The following is a 16,332-nucleotide window of genomic DNA, read 5'->3' as shown; positions in this document are numbered from 1 at the left end:
ACCCAATCCTTAAAAATTTTAATTTTTTAACTATTTATCAGTATCATTGAGTACTGTATTCATTGAAAAAAAAAATTAACTTTTAATTTTGAGTTTAATAGGTTAAATTTTGAAAATGTAGTGAAATTTTAATTATTTTTAATAAAAGTTAAACGCAAAAGTGGAAGCTCTCCTTTTCAAAGAATGTAGTACTCAATGTTGATCAACAGTAAAAAATCAAAATTTTGATTAGGATTGTTTTGAAAACATGCACAGCTTAAGCATGAAATGGTTATGATTGTGCTGAAAACATGAACAGCGGTTAGACTTCTTAAAACAGATGGTGCTCGTCAAAACCGGTACAGCTGAGCACAGCTCAAGAATAAAATGGATAAAATTGAGCATAGTCCTGTATAGCTCAAACAAAATTGAATGTAAATTTTTAACAGTTTTCTTAATCTTAATCGTTTTATGTTTAAGAGCTGTGCGCATTTTCAGCACAATATAAACCGTTTTATGCTTGAGCTATGCAGATTTCATGCACAATATCTGAGAAGTACCAGTTTTATATACAATCTGAACCATCTTATACTTGAGCTATGCGTATTTTCAGCACAATTTTAATTTAATATTTTGAAGTATTTTTTGTGTATTTTAACTCGAAATTTTGAAAGAATATAAGGACAAAATGCGTTTCAGAAGAAGAAAAGCCAAGAAAGGTCTGCAAGAAATTAGGCACCCCAAAAAGCACCTGAAGGAATTTAAATTGTCTCTTTTTATTTCAAAACGCAATCTTGCAAAAATATAAGGACAAAATATTTTTTGAGAGCTTTATGGGCACCAAGAAAGCCTTTAGAATTTGGAAGCCCCAGAAAGTGAGGGAATTAAAAAAGCTTTTTCTTTACTTGAACATGAAGTTTTGATAGATAAGGACAAAATGCATTTTAGGAGCAAGAGGAGCGCCCTAGAAAGTCTCGTGAAAAAATTAAAAGTTTTTATTTATTTCAAAGTGAAATTTTGGTAGATTATAAGAACAAAATGCAACTTAAGAACCAGAGGGCGTCCCAGAAAGTTTTTGGTAAAATCAAAAGTTTTTTCTTTAATTTCAACGCGAAATTTTGCAGAATTATAAGGACAAAATGCATTTTAAAAACTAGAGAGGCGCCCCAGAAAGTATCTGAGAAAATTAAAAGAATTAACGCAAATTTTGGCAGATTAAAAAGACAAAAGGCATTGTAAGAACTAGAGGGGCACTCCAGAAAGACTCGGAGTCTATTTTATTAAAATCTTTTTTACTTCAATATGGCAATTATAAAGTGTCAGGATTCCGTTGTCTAAAAAAAAATATAGTAAAATTACGTAAAGATGTTTCTCCATCTTGTTCCTTTAATAAAAGCATTGGCCAGGGTTTTCTTGAACCTGTTTATTAATCATTTGACCTCAGTATTACGTAATAGATTTTTCATCTCAACAGATGACCTACGAATTTACATTGAAGGTGATCCATCCAATCCTCAACATACTTTTAAATTCAAACCCTTCTAGTACTGAACACTAGTCATCTTCAAATGGCTTGATTTTGAATCCCAAAAAGTCTCAAGCTACCTTCATCTCTAAAAAATCACTACTTTCTACTTCGTACTTTATGGGGTAATTTTGAGTAATGTTTAATTTGCAAATGTGAGATTTTCTAACAGTTTTAGATGGCGAAAGAAAAAAAACACAAAGAAGTACTCTCGACTGTAACGTCTTGTACTTCTTCATGGTTTTCTTTCTCTATTTGACCATTTGAAACAGTAGTGAGTAAATCTTAAAATTCCAAAATAGACTTGATTCCCAATTATCTCATCTTACCCTATCCCTCGTATCTTAGCGGAGATATTGTCCCCTTTATTGATCAAGTCGAAAATCTTGGTATCATCTTCAATTCAACTTTCTCGTGGCCTGATCATATCACGTCTGTTTGGTCGGGACAAAAATAAAATTTAGAATTCTTAATTTTACCTGCAAATCTTTCAACCATCTGAAATGTTATTTATATAAAATAAATCCATTTTAATAATAATTGTGGAGCGTACGGCCTATTTGACACATGTCAACCCAAGTTGACGGCTGTAGCCCACCAATCCTAATTCGCCTAATTATTTGACACGCCCAATCCCTACCATTCTTATGGATGATGAAAAATTGCTTTGGGGCTATTACTGTTAGGTAACTGTCCTCAGTCTTTAGTGAGTGATCATCAGTCACCGTGGCATGTTCACTCACTCAGATGAAGGTGAAAAATTGGTGGTACCTATAGTTCTCCAATTACCCTCTATGAGTTTGTAATTTTATTAAGTTGAGCCCCATCAGGGCTTACATAATGTTCAAAATTCTTCTAAGGCTTCTTAAAAAGGAAGGGGCTTAAATTTTATATAAAACTCATAATATATCCTTAAAGTATTTTTATTTCTTTGAGTTGTTCCCTTGCGCTTTTTAGTGTTATTCAGTTGTGTCTCTGTAATAATGAAGGCGCGATATTTTAACTTCAGAAGTGCATTTTAATTAAAATCTTCGACGAGGATTGAATTCCTTTAAATTCAGTTTCTCTGCAATTATTGATTGGTCTTTATAGTTGTTCTATATTTCATTGTGAACTTTTTGTAAAATATGAAAATGAACTGAGAAATTAAAAATATAATTAAAAATCAAAAGTTTTTTAAATCATGGTCTTATGGATGTTATGTGATTAGTTGGTAAGAATTATGATAATATAAACAGGATTCCTTTCAAATATTTTCCACATAGTATATTACAAAGATTGTTTTCTTGTTTATTTAAAAATATTTGTCAAATTTAAAAATCTATTGATCTAAAGAAGTGCAAAGCGTATTCTATGACAAGAAATATAGACATTAAACAGGATAAATTAATATTAAGAATAATAAATGAGAACTATAATGAGTATATTGTTTGTGTATATTTACCTAATGAAATTTATCTTTTCTGGCTATCTCTCTGATGTATATTCTTTGTTGGTATTAAAGACTGTTGTTGGGTGATTGACCAAAAACGTGCATATGGCAAATTTTAACGAGAACAGCAGCATAAACATTTCAGGGCACCGTAATTACCCAGATATACATACAAAAACGGGTACAGTGTACATTAGGGAACATACTTTGAATAAAATTCCCTGAAAATTGATGTTCTGGGGACTAAAAGTACTTCAAGAGCTGAAGGATTGTGGGAGTGGGAGTATATTGGATTTCAATCTCAGACTGAAATATCCTACCCTGAGACTCTGTTATCACTGTCAACCATCCAATGTTTGCAGAGCTTGGAAGTTTGACAAGAAATTTCCACTTTGTGGCCACTTGATACAACCCATAGAGCTTCATCACACTCTATTGCAGCTTAAAAAAATTCAGTAAAAAAGAACGTCTGCCACTGATAGCACTAGAGCTTTTTTCTGCTTTGCAAGACCCTTAGAAGTTGATAAAGAAAATGTGCAAACTGTTTCGTAGCATTTAAGAATATTTTATTGCTCGAACTCAAAGAGAAAGTGCTATAGTAACATGAGAAATAAACCCTCAATTTTAAGTTACATTATACATTCTATATATTCTCTTCCCTCAGAGAATAATTTTTTCAACAGATTTCGTAATTTTCAAGTTTTGAGAAATTATAAATATATTGTAAGTATAGCGAGGTTTGTCCGTTTCCCATACTTTTGGTCTTGATGGCTCTATTAGTGGACATTACCTACCTAAAGATGATTTCTCTTCATTTCCTACCCTTAATTAAAAAACATCTGCCAATCATACTTTTCTCTCGTGCTTTTACTTTCTCACTGGAGGCTGGAATTGAAGCTAAGATGGCAATGGCCGCATATGACTTTCAGATCAAAAACAGAAATGCCAATAAAATTTAGATATATTCAATATAACTACTCTCAATGCTAACTTCCACCCAAAACACATTTCAAACAAGAGAATCACAGCATCCATAAAGTAAAAATGCTTATCACAATTTTCTTTGAAAGATTTTGAAATGATTTATGATGTGGTTGAAACAATTCAGAGAAGTCTGAAAATTCTCCCTCACCATTTCGTAATGCTAAAAAATCCTCTGAAAGCTCTGACACACCCATTAAAGCTGTAGAAAATCACTTTAAATTGCTTTTCACCCACTTGTTGATACAAAATGAAGAGTCATCACCTCCCAGGTGAGATGGAATTAATTGTTTCATTTTATTTATTTTCTATATCAAATTGTGCCTCTTCATTCCTTCCTTCAATTTTTCTTTCAAATGGAAATTTATTGCACTTTCAGGTTGATAATTATCTTTGTAAAAAGTTTTCATACACAAAAGTCCTTTAATTGTGTATCTCATGAATTTTTCATTAAGTAATTAATGTCAGCCTATATATACTCTTCTTGCACAATGTTAGATTGTTTCTCACAACTTTCTTTTCAAGTTCAAGAAAACAATTTAAATTGTTTTGATTGTCTTACCAACTGCCTTTCGATTTTTGAATAAATTACTCCTCTTTTCTTCTTTTTTTCTTTTTTTTAGAACTTACGCAATAAAAAGAATTCAGAAAGTTTTCATGATATTTATGGATTTAATTTATAGAACTTTAAAGCCGTAAGCTAGGAGAAGCAACTCTGGAGCAAACAGATTAAAGTGGCTGAATTTAATTCTGGATCTTGCCTTGAGCTGTCCTGGGATCGACTTCGAACACCCTTTAGAAATGACGAAGGATCGACAGGCGTGGGCTAACTGGAGTGACCTAAGCCCGTGACTTCGATATGGATTAGCTGTTAAGGGCAGAATCACATTGACAGTCAAATGCTCACCGTCACCGTCAAAACCACACTGTTTCTCCTTAATTTACGCATTTTTATTGCAATTCTTACACAAATTCTCACTTACTGTATTATCTTATCTTCTACTCTGTGGCACTAGGTGAAAATAATGAAAATTGAAGAAATAAAACGAAAATACGATAAACGGTGCGTAAAAAAAACTGAACGAGTGATTTTCGTTTTATTTCTTCAATTTTTTTAAATATTATTTTCACATAGTGTCAGAAACACTTAAGGAACATGGAAGAAGCATCCACATTACGAGGAAGACGTTCCTGGGCGATCTACGATCAGCAGATTATTCCAACACGGGATATACGACAACATGATTGAATTATAACAAATATATCCAGATACAGATACAGAGTATAAGATAATGTAATACAGTAATTAAGAATTTGTGTAAGAATTGCAATGAAAACAAGAATGATAATGCGAAAATTAAAGAAAAACGGTGAGGCTTTGACGGTGACGGTGAGCATTTGACTGTCAATGTGACTCTGCCCTAAAAATAAATGAATGAATTTACAACTTTTAATTTACAAATAAAACTACCCTGCAATACTCATTTTCCTACAATCAACCCGTTGAAAAAAGGATAGAAGGTCTTTTTTTTGTTAAAATAAATAAGCTCTATTGGCAGTCATAGACTTTAAATATCAGCGAATCGGTTCCTTCGAAAAAAATCACCACACAAATAAAAAGAAAACAATTTTTTAAAAGAAAATTAAAAAAAGAATGTTTTTGCGTTCTTATGCCCAGTGCACAATAACTTTTGTTTTTAAATATGTTTTTGACTTTTTTATGAGAATGAATGAAACCGAGATCTAGTCATCTCGCTCACTCTCGTAGGAAATTTTGAAAACATGTTTACAAACAAAAGTTATTGTGCGAACGCTTACTCTACGCAAATATATAATTTAATTTATATTTTTTTACAGGGGGGTGACATTAGTTCTGAAAAATGCGACCGATTTTAGTGTAAATTTTTCCCTGTTTTCGTACACATTTCACGAGATATCTTCAAAACTACGTAGGTTGCCAATTTGAGGTTTTCGGTTGCCTATTTTATATTAAATTTCCTTTTATTTTGTATTACTATTATTTTTTAGTTCATTCTAAACTGACAGAAAACAGCTAATAAACCCGAAAGTTTTTTCGGCTCGCTAGAAACATATGGGAAACAATGGAAATGTCATGCCTCTGTTTTTTTTATAAGTTTTATTCTCGAAAATCTATATTTTTCGTGTCTTTATTGCAGGGGCCCATCAAGCCTAATAAAAAGTGAAGCTATTTTTCACTTTTCCTTGTAAAAATTTTGCAGATATTGCACCGCGACTTAAACAAATTTCCTCGTAGTTCTTGTATTATTTCGGCGAGCATTAAGAAATATGTATTTTTAGATAGCTTTTAGTGCACGATTTCGAAATATATCAGACTTATAAGTCAATTCTCTTTAGGAAAAAACTTGCCAATAGTCTTCAGTGCCTCTATACAAAAACGTATGGAAAAATTAAATGTTGAGAGGCCCCTGCTTTATTGTTTATATTAGATTTTAAAATAATATACTATTATACTATTTATTTTATTTTTGTTATTTTTTGTTTTAGTTGTGTTTATCACAGTTTTTTAACGACCTCAAAATTTTATTTGTAATTTAATTAAACATAAAACTGTCCCATTCTTCATTATCAATTTCACTTGACGAATATTATACATACTGTAATAATAAAAATAATTTTAAAACTTACCAGTTTCAATTCTATATGCGCGCAAAAAATAAGCCAGAAGAAGCTTTAAAGTAGATCTCAGATATTAGAAGAGCCGTTGAAGTTAGGTTTTATTTCTATTTTTAATTTTCTTTTTAAGGGGTTACTTGGGTCACGAACACTAAAAAAAACAGCATATTTAACTCAGAGTGGATTCATGTGACTACATTCCCAAAAATACACTTTAGTTTTTTTTAATCTTTTGTTTAAGAACTACACTTAAACTAGGACTAGTTTAATTTATCAGCTAAAAGAATTATTTTTTTCTTTTGATGAATATACTCGGAGTAATCTTTTTCACCAAAAAGTAAGTTTTTTTTTAAAAAAGGTTTTCAAAAATTAGAGGTGATATGATAACTTTTTTTCGATAGTATCGACTGCACATTCTGAAAATTTGTAATGATAGCTGCAATTTCTGTGGTTAATATAAATATTTATCAACAGTCACATTCTTTTAAGAACGATACAATAAAATGCCCAATAACGTTCAAAATTGCATCATTCACTAATTTAACTGATACATAATTATCGATACTATCGATTAGATAATATCGAAACCTTATCATTCCACCCCAGGTCCCAACAGCTATTTCTTTTAAATTTTAAATGGAAAATATCGTTCAAATGTTGTACTTTGATGTTCTTAAGAACTTAAATGAAATAAAACTTTTCTTATGTCGAAAAAATTTAGAGAAAATATGTAGTTTTTTTTCAATCTCCCTGAAGTGTGTAACCCCTTAATGCCAATATAATGATTAAATTTGCATTTGTTTATACAAGTATTTTTGAATTTGCCATAACTTGAAATTAATTCGGTAACAATGTTTCCATCTGCTCTACACAATTTTCTTTGTATAAAAAAGCTCTTCCTCAAGAATTTATTATTGTTTTATTGGCGTATTCTTTTCAACTAAAAGGAAACAAATCCTTCAAAAAATATAAAAATAAAGTACGTGAGAGAACTATTTTCTCGTGCATTCTTTTACCGCTAAAAATGAATTTGTTGTAAAATCTCGGGCTTCTAGGAAATTTTCTCCGAATCCGTATGAGTCAGATGGTGCAAGAAATCCAAGAATAAAAAATTGCACAATATTTTCAGAGAAGCTCCTTTTATTTGTGATATTTGTATTTGTACTACTTAAGGAATATAATACATTGTTTCTCGACTTTCGTTGGATAATTAAAGTTGGTTTTGTTTTCCTTCATTAAAATTACGATAGATGGTAAGAATAATTTCCTGTAATTTGTTATAAATTCTTCAAATGTGAGACAATTTCCAAACAACAATTTCTTCTGTCTGATATTACATGTTTCTTAAAGTTCACGAAATAAATACATAACTTATAAGTAACATTTTTTCAAGAATAAATAGAAAAAATATATATTTCTTTACAATTCAGCATTTTGAATGATTGTGGTGGTAGTGTATCCATCACTGTGCACACGTGAGTTCACTCGGGTCATCTCGTTTCGTGACAAATGGAAGTGTTGCAGTTCGCATCATGTTGGATTATTGCCTACATGGGTTGAATCAGTCGGTAAAGAATGGGTCTATACGATGTAAAATTTTATATTAATTGTTCGTCAATGAATTTCTGCAATTCTCATTGATTTTTTTCTTTCCACCAAACACATAAAGAGGAAAATAAAATATAGTGAAATCTATACTTCAAAAGGAAAGGTATAGAATACAGATTCTAAAGGTTAGAACAGGATAACTTGAGGAAAAATAGAATTTTATGGTGTGAAAAATAGAAAGCAGCAAAAGAAAAAAATCTACATAAGGGAAGGATAAATTCTTTTTCTTATTTGAAGTGATAGGTCTATAAAGTGTCGCAATTGATAGTACCTGAAGTGGAAGGCGTTGTCGTATCGACGGGCGTTGGTTCTTTTTGAAGGAGCACATAAGCAATTCTCGCATACCCTTCCGGAAGTTGCGACTGAGGAATGCATACAGGATGGGATTTACGCCTGAATTGAAATACGTCACCAAAAAAGTAAGTGGAGTGAACAGGGCGTTGAAATTGGATGCTCCCTTGTAGTCATTGGACCTAAAATTGAGAGTATTAAGTCAAATATATCTTAAAACATGACAGAAAATCAGTGGGGTAATTCTAAACACTTAAATTTTTTTTATTAAATATTGAAATGATTAAATGCATTATGATCTTACACTGAGAGAAATCCGAAAAAGCTAAAATAACATTCCGGAAATGTTAATTTTACCCTGTAGTATTGATCCAAAATCGGTGTAAATATTGCCCTTTTTAGGTGTATCAGGGGTTAAAGATACCCTTTTTCATGTTAATTTTACACTTAGAAAGGTGTAAAATTAACATTAAAAAATGTTGATATATTTTTACACCTAAAAAGTGTAAAAATTATGAGGAAAAAAAGTTAATCGCACCCCCGTTTTTTTCTCAGTGTAGGGGGAAGTGGGGCACCTTTGAAATTGGGATTTTTCTCCTATGTTTAAGTGGAACTGAGCTATATCATAATGTAATTTAGCTTCTCAATCTATTTGTGCAGTTAAATTATATCATGATAAGGCTAAATTTTGTTTAAAAATAGGTGAAAAATCCCAATTTTTTAGGTGACCCACTTCCCCCTAGCTTTCTCGAATAAAAATACCTTACATTTTTTTCACGAATTTAAAAGTTTTACATGTCAACGCGTACTCCTGTCATTATAAAAAAATATAAATAATTTTATAAATAAATAATATTTATTTATAAAATAAAGTTGTCAAAGAGAAGTTGCCAAAGAGAGACCAAAACTCTTAAAATTTTTTCCGCTTGAGGTAGAAGAAATTCTTAATTCTTAGAAGCAAGTATGGGCTTAATACGTAAATTGACATAGAATAGGTCCTTTTTTGCTCTGAGCGTTTCATATAATACGATTATATGAAATACGATAATACGATTTTGAGTTGAGAGAGTTGGGAAATGAGAGATATAATCATACATTTTCATTCACTTACATTTCTAAAAATGTAAAATTATGCATTGATACCCTGAAGTCATCACAGAAGATATAAGAAAAAAAAACGATAAAAATATACAAAATATGTCGATCTAAATCTGTTCCATACCGCAAAAGTAGGGGAAACTATTCTCCCTTAGAGCGTTCATGCCTTCGAATAATGTGAATTTTCTTTTATTTTTCCTAAGAGACTTACACATTTCTATTAAATACTCTCTCCTGTTCCGAAAAAAGTCGAATATTTTCATAACGGAAGGGAGTATTAGTTAGCTCACTATCAATTATTGATAATGTGTAAGTCTCTTAAGAAAAATAAAAGAAATCCACATTATTCGAAAGGTATGAACATCCGAAGGGAGAGCACTTTCCTTTAATTTTCTAACTAGATTGCCTGAGTTGATGTATTGGATTAGCAACTGTGCTAATTGTGTTTGCTTTGCATCTATTGGATGATTGTTCAAGTTCGTGGGAGTTTTTCATGTATGTCGTTAATGCGTATCCCACAGCTTACATCCACCATTCTTGTTTATTTTTTTTTGCATGCACTGAAAAGATTATAGTGCCCTAGGTGCCATACATCCCATACAGGACTTTTACAAAAATAAAGAATAAACAAGCGCCTTTGCAACATTTAATGTTAGGGGAATTTTAGAAAGGCGTATGTAATGGACTTGGACAAAAAAGAAAAAAAGCCATGTGAGCCTTGATTTAGATCATGTCCTTCCTTTTACGATGACTAAATTGTGGCTTGGAAAATATTGACATATAAATATTAATTTAACTTCTTTTGAAAATATTCAGAGATTTTATAATAAAATCAGTGATACCGACAATAATAAGTAAATTGTCTAGTAGGGGAAAGTGCCTATGCTTGATACCATTGGAAGCTTCGTAATGACAAAATTGTCTAAGTTTCACAGTATATGCATATGTGACTTATCGCAACCATATTTTAAAAATTATAAGAAAGTGGCTAGTTTTTAAAATATATTGCAGAGTCACGTTTATTGAGAAACATAAGAAAAATTTAGTTATTACTAAGCTTCCAATGGTATCAAGCATGGGCACTATCCCCTATGCCATTAACACTAAAATTGGATATTTTACATTCTAAATTGATTAAGCTTTGTTTAAATTGGTGTGACGCGACTTGAGAAATTTAGATGTTCTCAAAAATCAACTCATAATAGAATTTGCAAGCATTCTGAATTGCAATAACAGAGATTACCTGTAAAAAGCATATCATAAAAGTTATCTAACCTTATCATTTGTGTTTTAAGATTGTAATTCACTACGTAATGTTTCAAAGAAATTAAAAGATTTAATTATTAATAAAAATTTATTGTTTTCTAGAATTCATTATGAAAACATTTCAAAACTTTTCAAGAAACCCGGGAAGTACTGAATCAGGATAACAAGACTTCTACGCTTGTAATTTTCAACTTGCAATCAAATTGTTATAAAATTTAATTTTCTGACTACAAAGCTATAGTCTTTCTCAATCTTGCAATTTTAAAATAACTTTGTACTCAAAACACTAAATAGCTTTGTTGTCAGAAGTTTAATTAAAATTACAAAGATTTTTTGGTTTGTAGTTTCAAGACATAATTCGATGCTCTCCTTTCCTGAAGAAAATTTATAAAGCGATAGGTATTCCAGAAAGAAAAAGGTGCTTACCAGTATTGCCACATTTTCCGAGCGTGAAATGGCAAGTTACAGAGGGCAAACGTCAGCACTACTACCATCAGCATCCGGATGACCCCTCGACGTGCCCGTAGAACATTGCTCGAGGAATGTGAGACTTGTGTTAATTGAGTGCCAATATGATGCATGTGCTGATGCCGGGGATTTCGAAAGCTCTGCGTTCTCCACGTTGAACCTTTCTCACTTGACATGGAGACTTTAGTCTAAGGATGGAGAAAAGCGAAATACGATATTTGAATAATAAGACACCAATATTTAATAATCTTTCTTAGGGTTTAATCCTCACTTTCAGGTGAGAAAGGAAATGTTATAAAACATCCATTAGGGGTTATATAAATATATAATCATATTGGGAAACACCTCCAAGATTGTACAACGATAAATTATATTTTTCCTCTTTCTAGCCAATATGGGGCTTTAAATAGCAGACATACGATTTATTCTAATCCGGAAAGGTACTTCATTTCTATTTACCATATCGTCAATCATCATGAAATGCTCATGAATATTTTAGGAAATTCATAAAGAAAAGCTTCCCAAATAATGGCTTAAAAAATACTTCTGACGTGGTTCGCATTATATGAAAATAGAGCAATGATTTCAGAAGAAAATCAATTTAGTATGACTTTCATGGACAATACCTAAAAAACCTCCAAATGCCATTAAAGTCCCCTTTGTCAATTAAACAGTTTTTTTGGTGGAAAGATTGAAACTTTCACAAAATGGATTATTTTTTTTCGTAGATGTCCCCTGAGGACCCTCTTCCATTAGTCCTGCATCATGAATGTTTTCTGGTTCATTTTATCCTGTTCATGACACAGAATATTCGTGATATATCGTAAACTTGTAGGAGATATATACAGTGAAGTGAATAAATTTGAGATGATATATTTTTCCCGAAGCACACGATTTTCATGGAAAATTTATATTCTCAAGCGTAGAATATAGATGAAAAAACACCTTTATCACATATTCTATGATCTATAACGCAATGCAAAATATGATGTTATGTTTTCTGATATATGAGAAATAGCAAGATATTTTCGCAATATACGTGTACATTATTTTGTTTCACTTTTTGATAACGTTTGATTACGTGTAAAAAGGTATATTTTGAAGTTTTTGCGTTTAAGATGGCAAAACAGTAAGGTAAAGTGCCCTCAAGTCGACGGGTTTCTCAATTCGACCGGTAGAGTCAATTTATTTATATTTGCACTAATATTCGGCGTATGATCTAACATTAATAGATCAATCATTCCATAAATAAATACGAATAAGTGGCAATTTTATAGAAATTCACCATCAAACACTCAAATATTGACCACCGGTCGAGTTGAATAACCGGTCGACTCGAGGGCACTTTACCTTACGTCATGTTTTATTTTTATTCAATTTATTTAAAGCTTTGACACCACCTTTTAGATAAGTAAAATTTCATGAAAACCAAATTCGTATTCATTTTTTGTCACACATTTTGCACATATTTTTCTCATTCTTTCGCGCTTCAAATTCGAATTTGTTGTGATGTTTAAAGGAAGAAGAAGAGTGCGAAAGAATGAGATAGACATATGCAGAGCGTGTGAAAAAGAAAGGGATTTCGATTTCGACCTCAAAAAGTTTTCCTGATCTAAAAGATGTGCCGAAGCTATTAGAATCCAAATTCACGTTATTATTTGTTTAATCTTTGAAGGCTTAATAAAAACATAAATTTGTAGTTTAATCATTCTTAAAATTTTATTAAAAGAAAAAAAACTAAATCATTTTCTTCTCATATTTTTGTGTTTTGATTTTTGTAAATTTTTCATTCGTTTTTTATCAACTCAAAAATTCCGTAAAATTCTTCTATCATTATCATAGATATAGCATATCTAATAAATGAATATATGCTATATAAATTGCCTCAATAATACATATGTCCACGGCATTGCAATACTGACTAAAATTAATTATAAAAGCAATATTTACAAAATTTTCTGAATCAGGAAATTTATAAAATTTGCATTAATCTAAAATCAAGAATTTAAAGTTCAGAAAGGCAATTCAGAATTCGTTCGAACATTCCGGGTTCATGAAAAAATCTAACATAAGCATTAATCATAAATTTGTCCTTTTTACCAATAAAATTTAATTTTTTACTGCGCTCATACAGTTCCAATAAAATTTCCTGGTTACTGATTACTGGCAGTTGAAAAATATCTAAGATAAGTACAGTACGACTCCGATAGAGTCAACTCCTAAAAAACTTTAAACGCCGTGAAAAATCTGTAAGATTCCAGGTTTAATGTCAAACTTTTAAACTAAATCTGTTAAGTAAAAACTGACCAAATTTTTAACGAGTGAAATAGTATCTACAACAATTAATAATTTAGAATATTGCAGATATACAAGAATAAAATGTGTTGACTCCATCGGAGTCGTACTGTAATTGTATGCTTTCTAACCACCTTGTTCTAAAATTGTTTTTTGAGATTTATTGAAATTATTTACATTACATTTTGATCTGCCCTGAAGATATTGATATTTTTCTCAAATTATTGTATGTCATAAAATAAATTTATTATCAAATAGAATTATCGGCATGAAAAATATACCTACAGTAAACTCAAGTCAAATATTTTGTATTGCGTATTTGTTTTCTTACTACACAGAGAAAAATTTTGAGTTAGAAAAAATTAAGAAACGTGGTTTTGAATCAAGAGTACAAGAATTTCAAACTATTTTCCCCTATAATTGAGATATTTTGCGCTTGAATTTCTCTAAAAGAGTATGATAGTTTAAAAAATAGAATAAATTGTGCTTAATAATAGGAGAACAGTGGGTTTGATTTTAGAGAATCGTAGTTTTGAACACTGATAGAGCATACAGAAGTTTTAAAGTTAGAAGGTCATGGTTTTGATTTTAGAGTATAGAGGTTTCGAGTTAAGACTATTTTGGTTTTGATCTTAGCGAAATCATCGTTTCGAAATAAGAGTATAGTGGTTTTGAATTCTATTATACTATTATGGTCTTGATTTTAGAGTATTGTGGTTTTGATTTTAGAAACTTATGGTTTTGATTTTAGAAACTTCATGGTTTTGATTTTTCTCAGAAACAGGGTTTTGATTTTAGAGTCTCATGGTTTTGATTTTAGAGTAGTTTTGATGAAACTTATGGTTTTGATTTTAGAAACTTATGGGTTTGTATCATGGTTTTGATTTTAGAGTCATGGTTTTGATTTTCATGGTTTTGATTTTAGAGTATCAGGGTTTTGATTTTAGAGTCTCATGGTTTTGATTTTAGAGTATCGTGGTTTTGATTCTAGAAACTTATGGTTTTGATTTTAGAAATTCATGGTTTTGATTTTAGAGAGTTTTGATTTTCGTGGTTTTGATTTTAGAGTATCATGGTTTTGATTTTAGAGTCTCATGGTTTTGATTTTTTGTGGTTTTGAGTATCATGGTTTTGATTTTAGAGTATCATGGTTTTGATTTTAGAGTATTGTGGTTTTGATTTTAGAAACTTATGGTTTTGTTTTTAGAAACTTATGGTTTTGATTTTAGAAACTTATGGTTTTGATTTTAGAAACTTATGGGTTTGATTTTAGAAACTTATGGGTTTGATTTTAGAAACTTATGGGTTTGATTTTAGAAACTTATGGGTTTGATTTTAGAAACTTATGGGTTTGATTTTAGAGTATTACGGTTTTGATTTTAGAGTATCGTGGTTTTGATTTTAGAGCATTGTGGTTTTGATTTTAGAAACTTATGGGTTTGATTTTAGAGTATTACGGTTTTGATTTTAGAGTATCGTGGTTTTGATTTTAGAGCATTGTGGTTTTGATTTTAGAAACTTATGGGTTTGATTTTAGAGTATTACGGTTTTGATTTTAGAGTATCGTGGTTTTGATTTTAGAGCATTGTGGTTTTGATTTTAGAAACTTATGGGTTTGATTTTAGAGTATTACGGTTTTGATTTTAGAGTCTCATGGTTTTGATTTTAGAGTATCGTGGTTTTGATTTTAGGTACCATGGTTTTGATTTTAGAAATAAAATCAAAACCATGAGTTTCTAAAATCAAAACTATAATACTCTAAAATCAAAACCACGATACTCTAAAATCAAAACCACAATGCTGTAGAATCATCACCACAATAGTCTAAAATCAAATCCCCAATACTCTAAAAGAATTCAAAACCACAATAGACCAACATCAAAACCAAAGTACTCTAAAAGCAAGACAATAATATTCTAAAATCAAAACCATATTAGTCTTAAATATTTCAGATTAAGCAACATACTTCAGTGGAGATGAATTCCGATTGGAAAAGTTTATATAAAAATATCGAAATAAGACAGACTATGAGAGGTTCTAAGCCTTGATACTCTAAAATCAAAACCATTATACTCTTAAATATTTCAGATTAAGCAACATACTTCAGTGGAGGTAAATTCCGATTGGCAAAGTTCATATAGAAAATTGAAATGAAAGATGCATATGAGAGTTTCATGGAAGTGAATACGCGCGCATCATATGCATCACGTGGAAAAGGTAAAGAATGAAATATATAACATTCACAAAAAAACCCTCAAATTGCCTTGATTCAAAACCTCAGAATACTCTACTTTCAGAACCAGCAATACTCGACAATCAACACTGCAAACACTCTAAAATCAAAACCATGGTACTCTAAAATCAAAACCATGGTACTCTAAAATCAAAACCATGGTACTCTAAAATCAAAACCATGGTACTCTAAAATCAAAACCATGGTACTCTAAAATCAAAACCATGGTACTCTAAAATCAAAACCATGATACTCTAAAATCAAAACCACAATACTCTAAAATCAAAACCATGGTACTCTAAAATCAAAACCACGATACTCTAAAATCAAAACCATGATACTCTAAAATCAAAACCACAATACTCTAAAATCAAAACCATAAGTTTCTAAAATCAAACCCATAAGTTTCTAAAATCAAACCCATAAGTTTCTAAAATCAAAACCATAAGTTTCTAAAATCAAACCCATAAGTTTCTAAAATCAAACCCATAAGTTTCTAAA

General features: G+C 30.7%; 1 protein-coding gene across 3 annotated transcripts in view; it reads right to left on the bottom strand.

The window, feature by feature from the left end:
* Positions 1–7,694: 7,694 nt before the first annotated feature.
* Positions 7,695–16,332, bottom strand: part of LOC129806913 (trissin receptor) — a 57,846-nt gene continuing 49,208 nt past the window's right edge. The window contains exons 7-9 of one of the 3 annotated variants that reach the window (XM_055855767.1): positions 11,262–11,491; positions 8,452–8,653; positions 7,695–8,153 (exon numbers count right to left, since the gene is read on the bottom strand). In XM_055855767.1, coding sequence (XP_055711742.1) covers positions 8,103–8,153; positions 8,452–8,653; positions 11,262–11,491 — 483 coding nt within the window. In that variant the 3' untranslated portion in view covers positions 7,695–8,102. Of the gene's footprint in view, positions 8,654–11,261; positions 11,492–16,332 lie in introns of all 3 variants that reach the window. The other 2 variants (XM_055855766.1, XM_055855765.1) reach the window with 2 other exon arrangements.

This window comes from Phlebotomus papatasi, chromosome 3, assembly GCF_024763615.1.
Source record: "Phlebotomus papatasi isolate M1 chromosome 3, Ppap_2.1, whole genome shotgun sequence".
Lineage (NCBI taxonomy): Eukaryota > Metazoa > Arthropoda > Insecta > Diptera > Psychodidae > Phlebotomus > Phlebotomus papatasi.
This window is presented reverse-complemented; position numbering and strand designations above follow the sequence as displayed.